Below are 18,498 nucleotides of genomic sequence, written 5' to 3'. Positions count from 1 at the left end.
GTAGTGCGCTCAGCTGAACGTACTATAAGAACTCAACTCCCTGCTCTACAAGAAATCTATTCCAGAAGAGTACTCCTAAGAGCCCAAAAGATTCTGAAGGACTCTTCTCATCCTAACAATGGATTATTCCTACCGCTGAAATCAAGAAGACGCCTATGTAGTCACAAAGCCAGAACTGAGAGACTCAGGAGAAGTTTTTATCCCCAGGCCATCCGAACTCTGAACTCACACTATACTGACTTTGCACACATTCACTCCTCAGCACTCTCAAACATTTCCCAACTCTGAACTCACACTATACTGACTTTGCACTCATCCACTCCTCAGCACTCATGACCCCCCCCCCCCCCCACACACACACACACCAACATGACTTTTAGCACTTTTACATCCCTCTCCCTATGCTGCAGACCTTTTATTTATTTTATTATTCATCACACGTCAAAACACACACACACACACACACACACACACACACACATATCTGACTTTCTCCAACTTTTGCACATCTCTATAGAACTTTTTATTTATTATTTTTGATTTCTCCTCCATCTATCTACCCATGTCCTTGATTGCCTAGCCTTTCTGTCCCCCCCCCCCCCCATCCCCAACACACACACACACAAAAAAAACACACACTCTTACATCATCACTGTCATCACCTCACATACATACAGCACACTGCTTGCTACAGTAAGCCTCCTCTACATACTTGCTGCACACTGCCCCCCCCCCCTCCCTACATACACAGCACATTGTCTTCAGGATCTTCTCCAACACACATCCTCTACTTACTTACAGCATACTGCCCCCACCTACCCACACACACACTATACATACACACACACACAGTCACTGCTTCACTCCCCTCCCGCCCACACACACATCTTCACTGTCATCACTCACATACATCATACTTGCAGTACACTGCCCCCCCCTCTCCCCTACATACACAGCACATTATTTCATCAGGAAGCTTCTCCAACACACATCCCCAACATACTTACAGCACACTGCCCCCCCCCCCCCCCTACATACACAGCACATTGTCTTCAGGATCTTCTCCAACACACATCCTCTACATACTTACAGCATACTGCCCCCACCTACCCACACACACACTACACACACACACACACAGTCACTGCTCCACTCCCCTCCCGCCCACACACACATCTTCACTGTCATCACTCACATACATCATACTTGCAGTACACTGCCCCCCCCCCCCCTCTCCCCTACATACACAGCACATTATTTCATCAGGAAGCTTCTCCAACACACATCCTCAACATACTTACAGCACACTGCCCCCGCCCCCCAAATACACAGCACATTGTCTCATGAGGAAGCTTCTCCAACACACATATTGCACACTGCCCTCTCCCCACATACACAGCACACTATCCCATCTCCCTTGTCATCCCCCCAACACACACACCAAGACCCTTGGCAGTTGGGTTAGGCCCTTGAGCCGTGGATATGCCCAAGATTTCTTCCTTGGTAAGGGAGTTTTTCCTTGCCCCTGTTGCTCTTGGGTGCTCCTTGTTGGTGCCCCCCCCCCCCCCCAATCGCAATCCTCCCCCACCTTTCTTATGCAGCCCTTGCCACTTAATCTACTAAACCCCTCTTCTACTGCACTTTTTACCCCCCCCCCCCATAAATGCACAAATAGGCTGACACCATACTTAATTTCACTGCATTTCTTACTTCCAGTAACTATATGCATGTGACAATAAACTTCCTTGTATCCTTGTATCCTTGTATTGCAGAAACTTCGTAACTTATCTGTTTGGTTACCGTGGTAACTATGTTTAGAAAGTCATTACAGAACAGCCGCTCCAAAGTCAGTGTTCTCCTAACTTCAGACAGGAAAGGTGTATTACAGAAATGTCACCAAACTCCAAAATAAACATTCCATTTTTAGGATGACCCATAACATATGATGCCAGTCATCTCGATAGAACTCTGCTCAATGGGACGTTCGGACACAATGCGGGTAAAGATTGCGCCCCCCATGTTTGTGCACGGAATAAGGTGAATAATAAATAGGCTACATTGACTTCAGTACTCTCAAAATATGTCTATACAATGTAAATATAAATATTTTATTTAAATATACTGTATATACTGTTAAGAACAAAATTATTCATACCCCTGACAAATATTGATTTAATGTTGATTTTCTCTTGACCAATATGCTTGTTCGGACTGAAAATGACACTGCCACATGCCAAAGGGTTGTAAGACAATGTGGTAGAAACATGAAATGAAAAAATTAAGCTTAAAATGTGTTTCGTTGTGTTGTATTGAGTACACACGAGACCTGTTCTAGGTTTCAGCCATGTTCGTTTATTGTCCTAAACCCCGCCCCGTAGCTCCAACATTACATTTATGCTTCGATAGCAATAGGCAAATCATTTATTATCATATCATGACATCTCCTTTTTTTTATTTTTTTTTTTAAACATTCTGCAAAAGAACTTCAGTCACACTGTATACTGTAGTCCACCATTACATACCAAATATGTATCACTGCTCAACATAACACAACAGCATTTTTTATTTTTTTTTACCAGGCTTTCATTTAACAAAACAGTCCTTTGAACTGACATTGTTTAAACTTAAGGAAAAAACATAGAACTACTCCTCAATAAGCCTCCTTGGTTTTGAGATTACTCGTCCACTTGCAGTTTTCTCAGGTAGACTGGAGAGCTCTGTGGGACTGACATCTCTTTTCTGTGCTTGAGTATCCATTTCATGTTTTTTTTTCTGTGTTGTCACACGCATTTTGTTGAGTCACATTTTGGTTGTCCGCGTCTTTCCTTGGTGTGTCACTTTGTTCTTTTGATTTCATTAGAAACTTTCTGTTCCTTCTGTACGCCTGCCCCTCAGGTGTCTGAACGACATAAGATCTTGGCTGCTCAGAAAGTCCAGTAACTGCAGCTGGATTCCATGTGCCATCTTGCCATATTCTTACATTGTCGCCAACCTGAAGTTTCTGAAGAGGTCTGGATCTTTGGTCAAAATATTTCTTCTGCTTCCTTTGTCTGCTTTCTAACAACTGCTGTACTGGGGTAGTTACCATGCGAGGCTTCAACAACTCTGATGTGATCGGAAGTCTTGTTCTCAGTCTTCGACCCATCAGCAGTTGGGCTGGAGATGCTCCAATGTCCTCCATGGGTGTGCTTCTCAGGTTCAGCAGAGACAGGTAAGGATCTTTCCCATCAGCCTTAGCCTTCTTAAGCATATGTTTAACAGTCTGCACTCCTCTTTCCGCCATTCCATTTGACTGTGCGTGATGGGGACTTGAGGTTTTGTGCATGAATTCCCACTCTTTCGCAAAAGCTTGAAATTCACGTGAGCTAAACTGTGGCCCATTGTCTGAAATTACCGTTTCAGGAATTCCATGTCTGGCGAATTGTGACTTCAGATGGGTAATGACTGTTGTACTTCTTGTATCTGATCTCAGCCACTCTACTTCAACGAACTTGGAGTGATAATCCACTAAGAGTAGATACTCCTGTTGATCAAAGGTAAACAAGTCAACACCTATTTTCTGCCAGGGTCTTTCAGGAACACTGTGTGGATGTAAAGGCTCTTTGGTTTGGCGTTTTTGGTGTGTGCTGCACACATCACAGTTGTTCACCATCTCTGTTATGCTTTGTGACATTCCCGGCCAAAAAAGCACTTCTCTCGCTCTCCGTCTGCAGCTTTCTATGCCTAGGTGACTTTCATGAATTCGCTTTAGCATTTCTGCTCTCATTGTAGCTGGAACTATGAGCCGTTCTCCTTTGAACAAAACACCATCCACAACTGAGATTTCCTCTCTAAAGTTCCAATATCCTTGTATTTCTTTTGCTGCTTGGCTCTTCATTTCAGGCCATCCATTTAGTACTGTACTGTCTCTGTAAGTTTTGTCAGACTCACATCCTTTTTTGTTTCCTTTTTGAATTCATCTAGTTTCTCATTTGACACAGGTAAGTTTGACATTACCATATGCACCTGAGCTTCAATTTCTTTATCAGGTGAGCCGGTCTCAGGTAAGTACGCTCTGGATAATGCATCAGCTATATACATCTCCTTTCCTGGCTTGTACTGTACGTTCACTTGATATTTTTGTAATCTCATTAACAGTCTCTGTATTCTAGCTGGAGCACTACTCAATGGCTTTTTCATTATTGCTTCGAGTGGCTTGTGGTCGGATTGTACATCGACCGCTCTTCCATAAACGTACTGATGAAAACGCTCTGCTCTGAACACAATCGCCAACATCTTCTTCTCTATTTGTGCGTAACGTTGTTCTGTTTCAGTCAACGCACGCGAGGCATAAGCCACTGGCTTGTCTTCTTGAAGTAAAACAGCACCCAGTCCACTTTTAGATGCGTCAACAGAAAGTGTTACTGGTAGCCTGACATCATAGTATCTGAGCAAGGGGGCCTCAGTGAGCATTGTTTTCAATTTGTTGAATGCACGCTGATGTTCCTCCTCCCACTGCCAGGCAACATCATCTCTGGTAAGCACACGCAATGGTTCAGTATGTTGTGACATGTTTGGAATAAACTTTGCAAGGTAAGTAATCATGCCTAGAAATCTCTCCACATCCTTTTTGCATTCTGGAGTGGGCATTTTTCTGACAGCCTCTATTTTGGTCTGATCTGGTTTCAAACCATCCTTTGAGAAGATGTGACCGAGATATTTGATTTCCTCTAAGCCCATCTTGCATTTATCCTTATTCAGCTTGAAGTTCTTGACCCTTGCTCTGTCTAACACTTGCCGCAGTCTGTAATCATGTTGCGCTTTTGTTTCTCCCCAAATCAAAAGATCATCAATGTATGTCTCAACACCTTCAATTCCTTCAAAAAGTTGCCTCACCGTCCTATGAAAGACTTCGGGAGCGGAGTTGACCCCAAATGGGAGTCGGAGGAATCTGAAGCGGCCAAAAGGAGTGTTGAATGTACAAAGGCGAGAGCTGGCCTCATCTAATTTGAGTTGCCAAAAACCTGAACTTGCATCCAACACTGTGAAGTATTTGGCTTTTGAGAGTCTGCTAGTTATTTCCTCTACCGTTGGTAGCTGGTAGTGTTCTCTCATTACTGCTGTGTTGAGATCTCGTGGGTCTAAACATATTCTTAATTTCCCATTAGACTTTTCCACAATCACAATGGGGTTGACCCACTGAGTGGGCTCCTCAATTCTTGCTATTACTTTCATTTTTTCCATTCTTTTCAGTTCTGTTTTCAGGTTTTCTCTCAGGGTCACTGGAATTTTCCTAGGGGGATGAACTTTCGGAACCACATTTTCATCTATTCGGATTGTGTGCTCACCCTCCAGGCAACCTATGCCCTCAAACACATCAGCATACTCCATGAAGATATCCATCTTATCACTTTTGCTCAATTCCATCACTCTCTGTATGAGCCCCATTTGTTCACATGCATTAATTCCTAATATTGGTTTAGCATCTGATTTCACAACAATGAATTCCAGTACATGTGTTTTCTTTTTGTATTTCACTGTCCAGTTACATTTTCCTTTCACAGGTATTTTGTCTCCTGTGTAAGTTGACAGTTTCACATTTGTGGGTCTTAGAATGTTTTGTTTTCTCATTCTTTGCAGCAGGCTGTAAGGGATTACATTGGCTTGAGCACCTGTATCTAGTTTGAATTTCACATGTTTGTGCTCCAATTTCAAGTCAACTGTCCATTCATCTGCTCCTGTCTGCGTTTGCACTACACCAACGAACAGACTAGGTCTCTGATCTGGTACGTCATCATCATCAACTGCATGCACTTTCTTTGATCTACACATTTTAGCAAAGTGATTCGATTTGCCACAATTCTTGCACTGTTTGCCATATGCTGGGCAATTGCGTGATGCATGCTCTGTTCCACATCGTTTGCAATTAAAAGTGCTTGCTTTGTCTTTTTCATTCGGTTTGAATTTACTTTGTTGCTCGTTTTTGCGTGTCTGTTTATGCTTAACTGCATCTACGTGCTTGCTCTCACGTGCAGAGGCTTGTGCGTTGTGATCCTCGTCATGCATTTGCTTCATTTGAGCTTTTGTCATTTCTGACGCGATACACAGCTGCGTAGCTTTGTCGAGATTAATGTCGACTTCTCTTAAAAGTCTCTCTCTCATAGCATCTGACGTGATTCCACAGACAACTCGATCTCTTATAAGAGATTCTTGCAACAGTCCAAACTCGCATGACTTTGCCTTTAGCTTTAGTTCTGTAATGTATTGGCTAATGGACATATCCCCTTGCACACACGTGAAAAACTTATACCTCTCATAAGTTATGTTCTTTTTCGGGTTACAATACTCTTCAAATTTCTCCATTATTTTCGACAGCTTATGTTTTTCACCGTCTCCTCCGAACGTGAAGGTATTATACACTTCTACCGCTTCTTCACCGGCAATATGAAGAAATAGTGAGGATTGTACCTTAGCTGGCTTGCTAGCGCTTCCCGTTGCGTCTAGATACAGCTCAAATCTTTGCCGAAATCTCCTCCAGTTTTCGGACAAGTTACCGTGCAGTAGATCAAGTCCTGCAGGTGGCTTTAATCCTTTCATGTTCATTACAATTATCGTCGCTTTATTTTCTGTTAGTACTTTACTTCTGACACCATGTTTCGTTGTGTTGTATTGAGTACACACGAGACCTGTTCTAGGTTTCAGCCATGTTCGTTTATTGTCCTAAACCCCGCCCCGTAGCTCCAACATTACATTTATGCTTCGATAGCAATAGGCGAATCATTTATTATCATATCATGACAAAATGTAGCTTAAAAATTTCAACCACCAAAACAGCATCCCCAGTGTGGAGAATTAGCTATAGAAATAGTAGAATAGTTTTGGGTGTTTTTCAGACAATGGGACCTGGTGATGTGGTGGATTTCTATGACCTAGAGGATGCATGTATGTTTTTTTTATAAACTTTGATATTATTGCAATTATTATGAGACTTCAAGGCCTGTACACATCTTAAGCAGACCAGACCAGGTGTCAAAGAGTGGGGTGAATGAGTGCACAGTGACACTGGGCCTAGACGGTCAAGAGCGAGAGGATGAGGTAATGGTAACTGGAAAAAAACAGAATCAGACAGTTTTGCATATCATTTTTATGCATGATATGACAAGGGGTCCCACCAATATCAGTAACCTTGGTGGATGCTGATAGGCCAACAGGTGTCTTTCGAGGGAGGCGAGAAGGCCCAACTTCAAGGTTAAGGAGTATAAAAGATAGGCCGCAGCCATTTTGATTTCACGGACCATTAAACCACACAATGATCCAAAACATACAGCCAAACAAGGCAGGAAATGGTTACCCGAGAACAATATCAACATTTTAGAGTGGCAAAGCCAGAGTCCAGACCTCAATCCGTCAAAAAAGTGAGCCCAAGGCCAGAGTGATGCCAAATAACCGTTCCTGACTCATAACCGGGATTGCTGTTAAAAAGGTGCAGTCTAGAATTATTGTGAAGACACGGAGATGCTTGGTAGGTATTATAAGAACCATTTTGAGAGCTGTGAATGCAAATAAAGATGTTTAAGGACATGCCATTTTTTCATTATTTTTTTTTTAATTTTATTCCATGTTTGTCCCACATTGTCTTGCAACCTTTTGGCATGTGAGAGTGTCATTTTCAGTCAGAACAAACTTATTGGTCAAGAGAAAATCAACATTAATCAATATTTGCCAGGGGTATGAATAATTGTGTTCTATCTATCCAGGTATAGATAGATAGATAGATAGATATATGGTTTGTATGTTTTCATTCATACATTACTTTTAGTATTTACAGTGATACCCACATTTCCATTTCTCAGACACAGAACACAGGCCTACGCAGGGGCAGGAACCATCAGACGACGAAAGCAGTGAACAGATAGAGCTGCTAGAGGAAGGCCTTACCACAAGGCAGGAGGTTTTCCTCCTTATCAAACAACTAATGAAATCATTTGCAGTTATCCTCTTTATGACAGTAGTTGGATGTCTTGTAGGATGCTGTTTTGATTTAACATTGGGCATACTTGGGACATACTTAGGTTTCATCTTTGGCCTCTTCCTCTTTGTGGTGCTGTTTAAAATTGGATCTGCTCAGTGTGTGAACAAACAGCTTAAAACGGATAGGTCAGATAAAACAGAAAAGAAAACTACTTCAAGACAAGATAAGACTTTGGATGAGAAGGTGGTAGGGTACCTGGAGGGCCATGCAGTTTCTCTGAGCGACAAAACAAAGAGAAGGAAATTCATACGATTTGAATTTCCAAATATGCAACGTTTTATAGAATCACTGGCTGCTAGTGTTTTTTTGACTACTCAGCTAATGGCATTTGGTAGAAATTCGAGCCACCAGTCAAGCAAGAACCACATTGACTACACAAAGCCCATCTACGTTTATCCAGTATACACCAACACAACCTATTCAAACGGCACTAAAATTACAACTAAGCCAGTTGGTCTCCTTCGTTAAGAACTTAAATTAGATTAGATTCAACTTTATTGTCATTGTGCAGAGTACAAGTACAGAGACAACTGTATGCAGTTTGCAGTTCCGAAATGCAGTTTGTGTCTAACCAGAAGTGCAAAAAAGCAGAAAAAGTGCAATGTGATATACAAAGTAGGTGGTGGATAGACAGGACAAAAGATATAGTGCAGTGTAGACAGTGGTTTCAGAAAGTGGTTTAGAGTAGTATATATTAAATATAAGTATGTGCAGTGTATTAACAGTAACCTTATAAGAGCAGAATAAATATGGCTATGTAATATGAACAATGTATGAACAACATGTATATATATTTGCAATGTAGTTGCAGTACCATTATAGTAGTAGTAAGAACAATATAGATATATGCAGTGTATTAACAGAATATATTACAGAAAAACTGAATAAATATGGATATTCAGTATGAACCATATAAACAGATATGTACAGTATGTACAGCTATGTGCAGTGTGGTAACAGTACCATTGTAGTGCAGAGACAGTAACATAATAGTATTAAGAATAAGTGTATGTGCAGGATGAAGAGCAGTAGAATATGGCTATGTATAAGTGTAATTAAAGTATGTACATTTGTAAATAAATAGACACTATGGATGGGATAGAGTAGTGCAGTTGTGGAAGGGGGGGGGGGGTGTCCGCCTCCTTGTTGTCCCTGTCAAGGCTGCCATGGTCGTGGACACCTCAACAGGCACAGGCAAGGAGGCATCAGGCGGGGGCGGGGCGGGGGGTGATGGGGTCTTAGATCGTTGGATGTCACCGGGATGCAGACCTAGAGTTTAGTAAGGTGACAGCCGCAGGAAAGAAGCTTCCTCTGAACCTGCTGGTTCGGGTGCGGAGAGAACTGTGACGCCTCCCGGAGGGGAGTGGGCAGTAACGATTATTAACATATAACATATATTCATATTGTCATCAATCGTGTGAGATAAATCATTCTTCTGAAAAGATTATATTTCCATTATAAAATCACCCATTATGATGATGTTAGGAGATATTGCATTTAAAGTAGAAATACTCCTTTGATGCTGTATAGGTAGTCTGTAAAGTAGCCTACAATAGTGGCTGTTGAACTGAATTTGACAGCCAGCAGATCACATACTTTATTTCCTTTTGTAGTATGTTGGCAACACCATGCTGTGATCATAATATGAGGCGTGCCACAATGAAATGAGTCCAGTGTCCTTGTCGTCTTCAGAAGTTGATCGAACATTATAGGCTACCTCACAAGTTATTTGAATGCCTCACAAGTTTTACCGCCTGCCTGCGTGAATGGAGCATTTAGAAGCTGCGCTGTGTAGTTCGGATCTTTTCAGATTAAACCATAGAGATTCTGAAGCAATTCAATCTTTGGAGAATGGACAACAGAGATTGACAGCGACAGTCTTGTGGTGATTGGTTGAGAGAAAATATACATTATATGCTCATTTACACTTCACAAACATTAAAGCTGATTTTATCAAAACTGTTTTTTGTGAAGCCCAAAAATTGCTTTGAACAGAAATCGGGCTCTGGCTTGTGCATATTCTAGTCTAAATCTTATCCGCACACATATCACATCATATCATGGGAAAGAGATTAAAATACATACTGTAGAAAGATGTATGCTTTTGTTCTAACTCATACTCAATGTGATTGCATAATAGAAAATTTAGTCAAAATAAAACTATAATCTTGCACAGTGGTGTGTAAAACAAGAGGAACTAACTGTAGCCTACCTGTGGCAGCTGCATGTATGATCATTGGAAAGGTTGACTAACTGGATTTCTTAATTGCATACTGGTGTGTGAAGTTTAATGTGTGGTGTGTTATTCCTTGCTGTGTACTGGGTTGTGAAGCTGATCTACTGTATTGTGTGCTTACCTGTGAAGTGTACTGGGACAGTAATATGAATGCAGATAGTGGCTCACTACAAAATTGAAATAATTGAATTATATGAATGAATTTGTGCTTCCTGATTATATTTGTCCTGTTGTCACTCAGTGTTTTCGTTACTATTGGTGAACTGATATCCAGATTCATATACATTGAAAGAGTTAAATGTGACAGTCACAAAGTCGTCTGTGATTTTTATGTTAAAGTTGCACTTGACATTGCCATTGTGTTTGTTCATTCTTTGACTGTAGTAATGTATACATGTATGTATACATGTATGAACATTTTTTTCAATCCATAGTGTATGCAAGTTAATTTGATACAACTAAACTTAAACATAATACCTCACTAATTTCTACTGGTCAAAATCTCAGAGATGGTGAAACTGGTTCAGTCACATGCCTTGACTCTTCAACTGCACAGTTTTTCCACATACTTCCTCATACTTCTGCAATCCATTGTGGCTGGAAATACACATGGCACATCACTATCCATTCCATGCCACCAAATGCCCATTTAGTCCATTTAACAGAAAGTATGGTGTTAACAAAAGTTCATTTGTCCTGTAGTCAGCGGGTAGAAGGAATTCTGTCCACAAACACAAAGGCTGCTTGAATTTTCATGACTATTTTGCTGAAGTATTACACAAGGAATTATGTCAATTGGCTACTGAAAGTTAAAGTATATGTGCATGAAAGAACTATTCCATGTTGTGAGTTGGCAATGTTCAGAATGTACATACATGTATCCACATGAAGAAAGGCTGCTTGAACTTTCATAGATTTTTGAACCGACACATTTATGATATGTTAAGTAACAATTTTCTTTCAAGAGCATACAATGGCAGGAAAAGGTAATGGAATACTTTGCATATTGATCAGATGGACAATATGTGTGCATGTGTACGTTTACACATGTAACCAATGTGAAACTAGATGTACCGCGTAGCGGTACAAAATATGACCGCCGCTCAGTCCTGCACATCCATTCCGCGAAAATAAATCATATTAATGAATTTGTCTCCATCTTCTACTCCATTCCCCACTCTTGAAACTTTTGTGTATGCTTGTTTGAAATGTGTGTTTGCACACATTCCGCACACAAAGTAGCCTACTGGCGCTGCAAAGGTGAATAGATTTGTTTCTGGGCCAAAAAATCTGTAACATTGTTATAAAACCTTTAAAATCTCTAAACAATCACAAGTAGGGCAGTTCATCACAGTCCATCCATTGCAACTGGACTGATGAAAGGTACACCTGTAGGCTACATTGTATTTGGGAAAAGCAGAAGGTAGCAGCATAATGTATTTATTTATTTATTATTAAACAAAACAATCCCTGTCAGTTCCATGCAGTTTTCAACAGCTATCAAGAAGAGAGGTCATGTCATGGATTTTTGTGAATGTTTCTTCTTCTACATATGCATAAGTTTAGTCATCTAGTTCAAATGATATTCAGCTTTATTGTCAATGCACAAATGAAATACCAGTAGTCTAAAACAAAATGCCGTTTTTCCCAGTGGTGCAAATAACTAGCTGACATGTCCAAAGGGCCTTCATGAAATGCGTTGCGAGACTGTTCATACACATTTTAACGGGCAAAGTTGAAGAGCTACTCTCCGTTATTGTTTGTGCAAATAATATTCTGATTCATGTTCCCTTGCATTTTGCAACCATGAGGTCAATGGTTAAGCTCAATCTTTTGACGCAATCTTTTGATTTTCACCCAGCCTAGTCCATGGTAGGCGCCCGATAGAAATATTGTTTAATTTTGCGATTGAGATATCCACGCACTGGCGCCCCCCCTGCGACGTGTTCGCCCCCCGGTTTTAGAGCTATTCTAAATGCAAAAATGCATAGAGGGAGTTATGACAAAACCGTGACTGTTAACAAACTATAAGCTATATAAGGTAGGCCCTATGCTAGGCCTATTACACAACACAAATTGTCGCTAGGCTATGCTGGCGACCCAAATAAAATCTCCGTTGGAACCAATGGCTTACACCTTACAGTATCAAGCTGCCACCTCTTGGCGAAAAAGTTAATAGTTTTGCATATCAGTAGTAATACATTTCACGTAGCTGTGAATCACGGAAAGGGCGAATGAAGTGGACACTTCTAAACGGAACCCAACCCACTGTACAGTAGCTCAAGGTCTGTGGCTAAAGCAGCCATAATGAAAGCGTTATCATTGTTTGGATACTTCACACACACGTGTTTTTTAATCGCATAGACTACAACTACCAAGCTGGAATCAAAGCACATCGACTCCCCTCTCACACCCTAAACACGCACTTCGAACAAACAAAAAGCGCCTCAGTCTCACGGAATAGCCATAGGCAAAACTGTATCTGACCCTTGTAACGTTGGTACTAAATCATTCATCGCAAAGAATGATTTTTGTAGCACGTGCAACAAATATGTGTAGGTACAGCCCTGCCCTGAATACATCTCAACGTGCGCTCTAAAACATCTGGTTTAAATGGAGATTGTAGATCATCACGGGATCATAGACAGGTTATCTTTCAGGTAGCCTATATATTTTCCATTAAAAAACCATCACGTAGCGAACGTGTTGTGGCTAACTCACTTAGCTCCTGTTAGTAGCCTAGGTTATGGTCATAAGCAAATGAGATGACAGTCGAAAGATACAATTAACGTTAGTGCTGTTATCGATTTGCTTGGTAGCTTATAAACGCATTTATGGTTTTCTACAAATACATCAATAATCAAATTGGCCTCCATCACTCAACCATGCTAACGGTAACATTATTTTACCTACGTTCTGCTATTGATAGGATTAACGTAGCCTACCTGCAGTAAAAAACAAGCATGTCCGATAAACATTCTCAGATTTATTTCGGCTTCAATAGGAAATGGGAATTACATGTCATGCAGAAATCATCCTACCCTTAGACGTTCTCTGCGGTAAACTACTGTAGCCTACAGTCTTGTCCTTGTAGGAAGCATAGTGTCTTTCCAACCCATTTAAGATTAACTTCCAACAAAATTACGTCTCACTGCAACGATGCGCCATCTAGTGGACAAACGACTACTTATCGCCAATACTGGAAATGCAGCCATGATGATGATGATGAATATTTATTTTGGCTTTCTTTTAATCCTACTGAATTTGTAATTATGTATCGGCCGTTCTAATACCGATAGTATGTGGGTGCCTGTGTGTGTGTGTGCATGTGTATATGTGTGCACCACCATCTACAGGCCAATGAGTGTAGAGTCACTAAATGTACACATAACTTAATTTTTTAGACCCCCCCATGGATGAAATTCTACGAAACTTGGCATACCCCCAGAGAATGTCAGGTTAATCATACACATAAAATTTGGTGCAGTTCTGAACGTCTTTACTGAAGAGAGGGGCGATTAAAGCAGAATGATATTGCATTTTCATTTTTTACCGGGGGGGTGCAAATCACAAATGAGTGATTATGGGCTAAGTTGATGTGGGCCCTTGAGACCAACATACCATAAAAATTTCTTCATCCTCGGTGCCACGGTTCAGGTAGTTATTGAGGAAAAACTGAATTTTTTGGGTTTCGGGGGGCCCAGCGCGGAGGGGGAGTGGCCCCCGGGGACCAAACGAAATTTTTCCGTAAAAGTCTAGTGGGGCTACATACCCACCAAATTTCATGTGCCCTGGTGTTTCGGTGCCCCGGGTATCGTTGACCAAAATTTCAGGAAGTAGAAAAAAAAAAAACTTTGACAATCCCTATATGACCGCTTCGCTAGCTTCGCTAGCGGCGGTCATAATAACTTTTCTTCTGGGGAGTTATTGTAACCACACAACACACCAGAGTCAGAGGAATTGTGATATAAAAAGATATGATTTATTTTAAATACAGTCACTTGGTTTTCTTCTAAAAAAAAAAGGACGTCAGGTACCAGGGTCCAGCAGACACAGGCACACTGGCGGAAGGAGAGAGACAAAGAAACTAATACGAGTCGGAGGGCATAGGAGACAGGACATTTACATGTAAGCAAGTCAGTGTGAGAGTAGGAGAGGACAGCACAGCACACGCACAGCAAATCTTCTATAGGCCTAGTGGGTGGAATTCAACTTGGTTGCCTAAAGTTGCACTTTGGGCAATTTGCATAATTAGCATAAATAGGCAATTAAGGCGAGGCAGTACAGGTGAATAGGGTAAAAAAATTAAATAATAGATATCACCATGACACTTTCTGAGTTGATTACTTATGTTAAGATGAGAAAAAAATGTATTGCATGTTTTTTATATTTTAATGTTTACATATGCAAATGAGGCCCTATCTCATTAAAAATGCTCTAATTTGCATACACACAAAAGCAGATAGTGTGAAAAAGCCAGGCTCAAAATTGTTTTTCCAAGGTAAACACGTGTACTTGGTTGGGTGAGTTGGTGAAAACCTTTAAGAAACTTGGTAAGGAGGCAGTGTTGACCTGCAATACATTTTTTTCTCATCTTAACATAAGTAATCAACTCAGAAAGTGTCATGGTGATATCTATTATTTACATTTTTTACCCTATTCACCTGTACTGCCTCGCCTTAATTGCATATTTATGCTAATTATGCAAATTGCCCAAAGTGCAACTTTAGGCAACCAAGTTGAATTCCACCCACTAGGCCTATAGATGACATTTCTGCAATAAAACTTTAGGGTACTCAACATTTCTGGGTTCATGAAATCACGACTAGACTAATGGTCGCAGCAGGCCGGGTTGTAATCCAGTATCTCACCCTGGACGGCAGCGGCTGCCTAAACAGACAGGTGAACAGGGTTAAGCGGAGCGCCCAACAGTCTAGCAGGTCTTGGGGTAACAGTTCAACACACGTGGGGTAGCACAGCACAACATAGCACAGCACATCAGCACACCAGAACAAGGGATGATTCCAATCAACACTTCAGTGAGGTCATACAATCCTTATACACAATTGTCACCATAGGATGTTACAATTAAGGCTAGGCTGGGGGTTACACTACGCTGGCCCCAAGTTACTCTGATTGGCGAGGGGAGGGCGGAGGCTGATGCGGTGGATAAGGGGCACAGTCACAGAGTAATAATATTTTGGGACAGTCAATTCAAAGCAGGAGCAATAGGCTATGAGCCTGGGCAGTTCTTAATGAGGCGACCGGGATAATAGGCGAGGGTCGTATAGCTTACACAGTCACAGAGATAAATTCAGTTCACAGTGGGCATTTGTTCACATAGCAGGACAGTTCTGGAGGCAACACGCAATTTCGATCAATAAGCGTGCGCCATATAGCTACACAGTCACAGAGTTCGTATCAGGCAAGCCCAAAGCATTCAAACAGTCCTGATAAAGCAGTGCAAAATCAATAGCGTGTGCAATACAGTCACAGTGATAATGTGTCGGACAAGCACAGAGCATTCAAACAGTTCTTGATAAAGCAACACGCAGGTTTAAAGTCAATGGCGTGAGCGATAGTAGCTACACAGTCACAAAGTTAAGCAGACACAGAGCAGTGGCAGTTCTCCGAGGAAAGGCAGAACACAGCGATTGTACCAGCAATCCCTCGTTGTATAACTAGGCTGATAACGATCGTAATCCAAGATTCACAGTCACAAGGGGTTAGCGAGTCGCCCGCTAATAGCAACAGCATGGGCGGACTGGCCATCTGGCATAGGCTACCGGGCATTTTCCCGGTGGGCCGCGGTGCTATTTGGGCCGCCAGTCTCGAGTCTGACACTTTTTTATATATTATTTCTGATCGGCCCATACATCCAGACAGTTGATCAGCGCCCCGATTGACATTGGGCTGGCCCAGAGCCATATAAAAAGATAGTTGCGACACTCCCATAGACTTCCATAGGAAACAATGGCGGCGCTTTTTCCACGCTACTTCCGCTTTATGCTGAGCTCAACAGTTCCAAACTTTGACATTCACGGCTGTAGCCCCATTAACTTCCATTGCTTTCTGCCTGATATTGTCAGTGGTAAGTAGACGAATGTACGACGTTTTTGTAATTGTCATATGCATTTCCTATACCAACTGCACTAGTAGATACTGGTATTGTTCTTTGAGGATTTTGTGCTGCTTGTTTAACTGATATTTATAGCTTACATGTTGACCGAAATTTTAAAGCCAAAAGTTAGCCTGCAAACCTTGATGTGGAGAGAGGCTAGCTTAAAGATAATGTTCCTACGTCAATAATAAATTTCAGACAAAACACATTTGGTTAGCCTATTGTAGTAGGGCAACTTTAGATGATAGGTTGGTTGTCAACAGATTTTTATTATGTTTATAATGCTATATTTTTCAAACCTGATTGCGTTAGCTTACTAGCTTACGTTAGCTAGTCAGCTCATTCACATACATAGTGTTAACGTTAGACATGCTATGAGGGGGAACACGAAAGCTGTTCTCATATTAAATGCTACATTGATAAAATACATTCCATACAGCATGGTAACTCTATATTCAGATGTGCTGGTTATCAATGGGTTTGTGATTAACGCTCTTCAGGTGAAAAATGGAGGAAATTAATGTGATTAAAACCTTTAAACCTGATATAGACTAGCTTGCTAGATGGCGAGTTGTATGGCGTTATGAACTGAACCGTGGGCTGAACATGACATGATATAGGCTAGTGTCCACGACTCGTGAACGAGGGGATTTCAATTATGAATTTCAGGGGAAGCAGTAGGAGCAAAACCTAGACTATTATAAGTTATTGTTGTTGTTACTGGTGCTTGGCTCTTGTGGAGATGGCCTCTTGCTTAGGTTTCTGCTACTTACTTAATGTGTTGTCCCAAGTATACACTGAGTGTTACCTACTTTGTTCTCTCCCTCCATTCTCCACTGTGCCTGTTCTGCTTATCCAGGACCAAGGATGCAGAGGACAAAAAGGGTGTGCGATATATGACTGGAATGGTCAGATAAGATAATTTTTTATGTTTGAGGTCCACACGATGGGGCCCTTACACAAATGGAGTTGTGGTGATCCAGCATCTTCCACACCTCCCATAACACTCCCGACTCCAGCCAAATGTTGCATCCTCCTTACCATGTCCCTCTTATAGGTGTACAGAGTACAGGGCTACCCATCCCTTCCACATTGTGTCTTTTGTGTAGTTCACACACAATTGTTGTTCAAAACTTTGGAAACTGAAATGTTTTTATTTTTTGGAAATCTAAATGAGTGTCAGACCTTCTTTTTATGTTGCAGTGTCACCATACCTCCCTCCCAGTCTTTTTTGCATTTGTTCCTGTTCTTGTTTTAAACACACATTAAAAACTTAATAAAAATTCTATTGAAAACCTAACATCAGTCATCCTTTTCATGCTGTAGTCTCACCAGCCAGCTGAAATATAAGTTATAAGTATTTTATTGAAATAGTTGATTGCTTATTGAGTTACAAGTGTGTTATTGAAACAGTGGGTGTCTTATCTTGCCGTATGAATCAAATTTTTCACATTTAAGTTGTTATTGATTCTTATTTAGCCTATGTGTTTTTGACATGTTTATGGCTTACTCTTAAAATGTTACCAAGGCTGTGTGGTGCCCACCCTTATGCTATTTCTCTAAAATAACTTAACAGATTTAATGCATTGATCAAACTTTTAAAATGTAAGCTGTTAGGCTACTGAATGCCATTTATATATTTGATAGACGTTTATTGCTAGTCTTACAATGATCAAAGTTGTGCAGATTTGGGGGGGGGGGGTGCATCTTCATCTTCATCTCACCAAACGAACTGAAAAGGACACTGGATCTAATGTTCACACACAAAAAGGATACAAAATGCATAGCCTACGTTTTGACAATGTAAGTAAAGTATATGTAGCGTGATACAGGCAAATGTAGGAATCCAATAACAGCTAATGTCCAGCAAGGAAACAAACGTTGATGTTGCAAACTAATTATACTCGCAATATATAACTGACACTATAATGTAAGCATGCTAACACGTAATAACACTTGTTTTTGGTTTGTTGTAATGTTTCGCGTTCAATAACGCACTCGCTGCTGTCTATCCCATTGAAATAACACGACACGCAAAGAGCTGTTTGGAACTGTTGAAGCGTACGTGAACCACGTGACCGCGTGGCGGCGACTTCAAAGAGTGTCGCAACTCTCTTTTTATATGGCTCT

General features: G+C 41.0%; 1 protein-coding gene across 3 annotated transcripts in view; it reads left to right on the top strand.

Annotated features, from left to right (window-relative positions):
• The window catches only part of LOC143111275 (uncharacterized), a 44,454-nt gene extending 26,884 nt beyond the window's left edge, over positions 1–17,570 (top strand). For 2 of the 3 annotated variants that reach the window (XM_076273507.1, XM_076273579.1), the window contains one exon: positions 7,833–9,126. In XM_076273507.1, the coding sequence (XP_076129622.1) occupies positions 7,833–8,479 (647 nt within the window). In that variant the 3' untranslated portion in view covers positions 8,480–9,126. Of the gene's footprint in view, positions 1–7,832; positions 9,127–17,227 lie in introns of those variants that run through there. The other variant, XM_076273651.1, reaches the window with a different exon arrangement.
• The last annotated feature ends 928 nt before the right edge of the window (positions 17,571–18,498 follow it).

Source organism: Alosa pseudoharengus, unplaced genomic scaffold (assembly GCF_046254945.1).
Source record: "Alosa pseudoharengus isolate Yale_2024_CS ecotype anadromous, Long Island Sound unplaced genomic scaffold, YU_APseudo_1.1 YU_APseudo_1.1_scf_1, whole genome shotgun sequence".
NCBI classification, from domain to species: domain Eukaryota; kingdom Metazoa; phylum Chordata; class Actinopteri; order Clupeiformes; family Clupeidae; genus Alosa; species Alosa pseudoharengus.
This window is presented reverse-complemented; position numbering and strand designations above follow the sequence as displayed.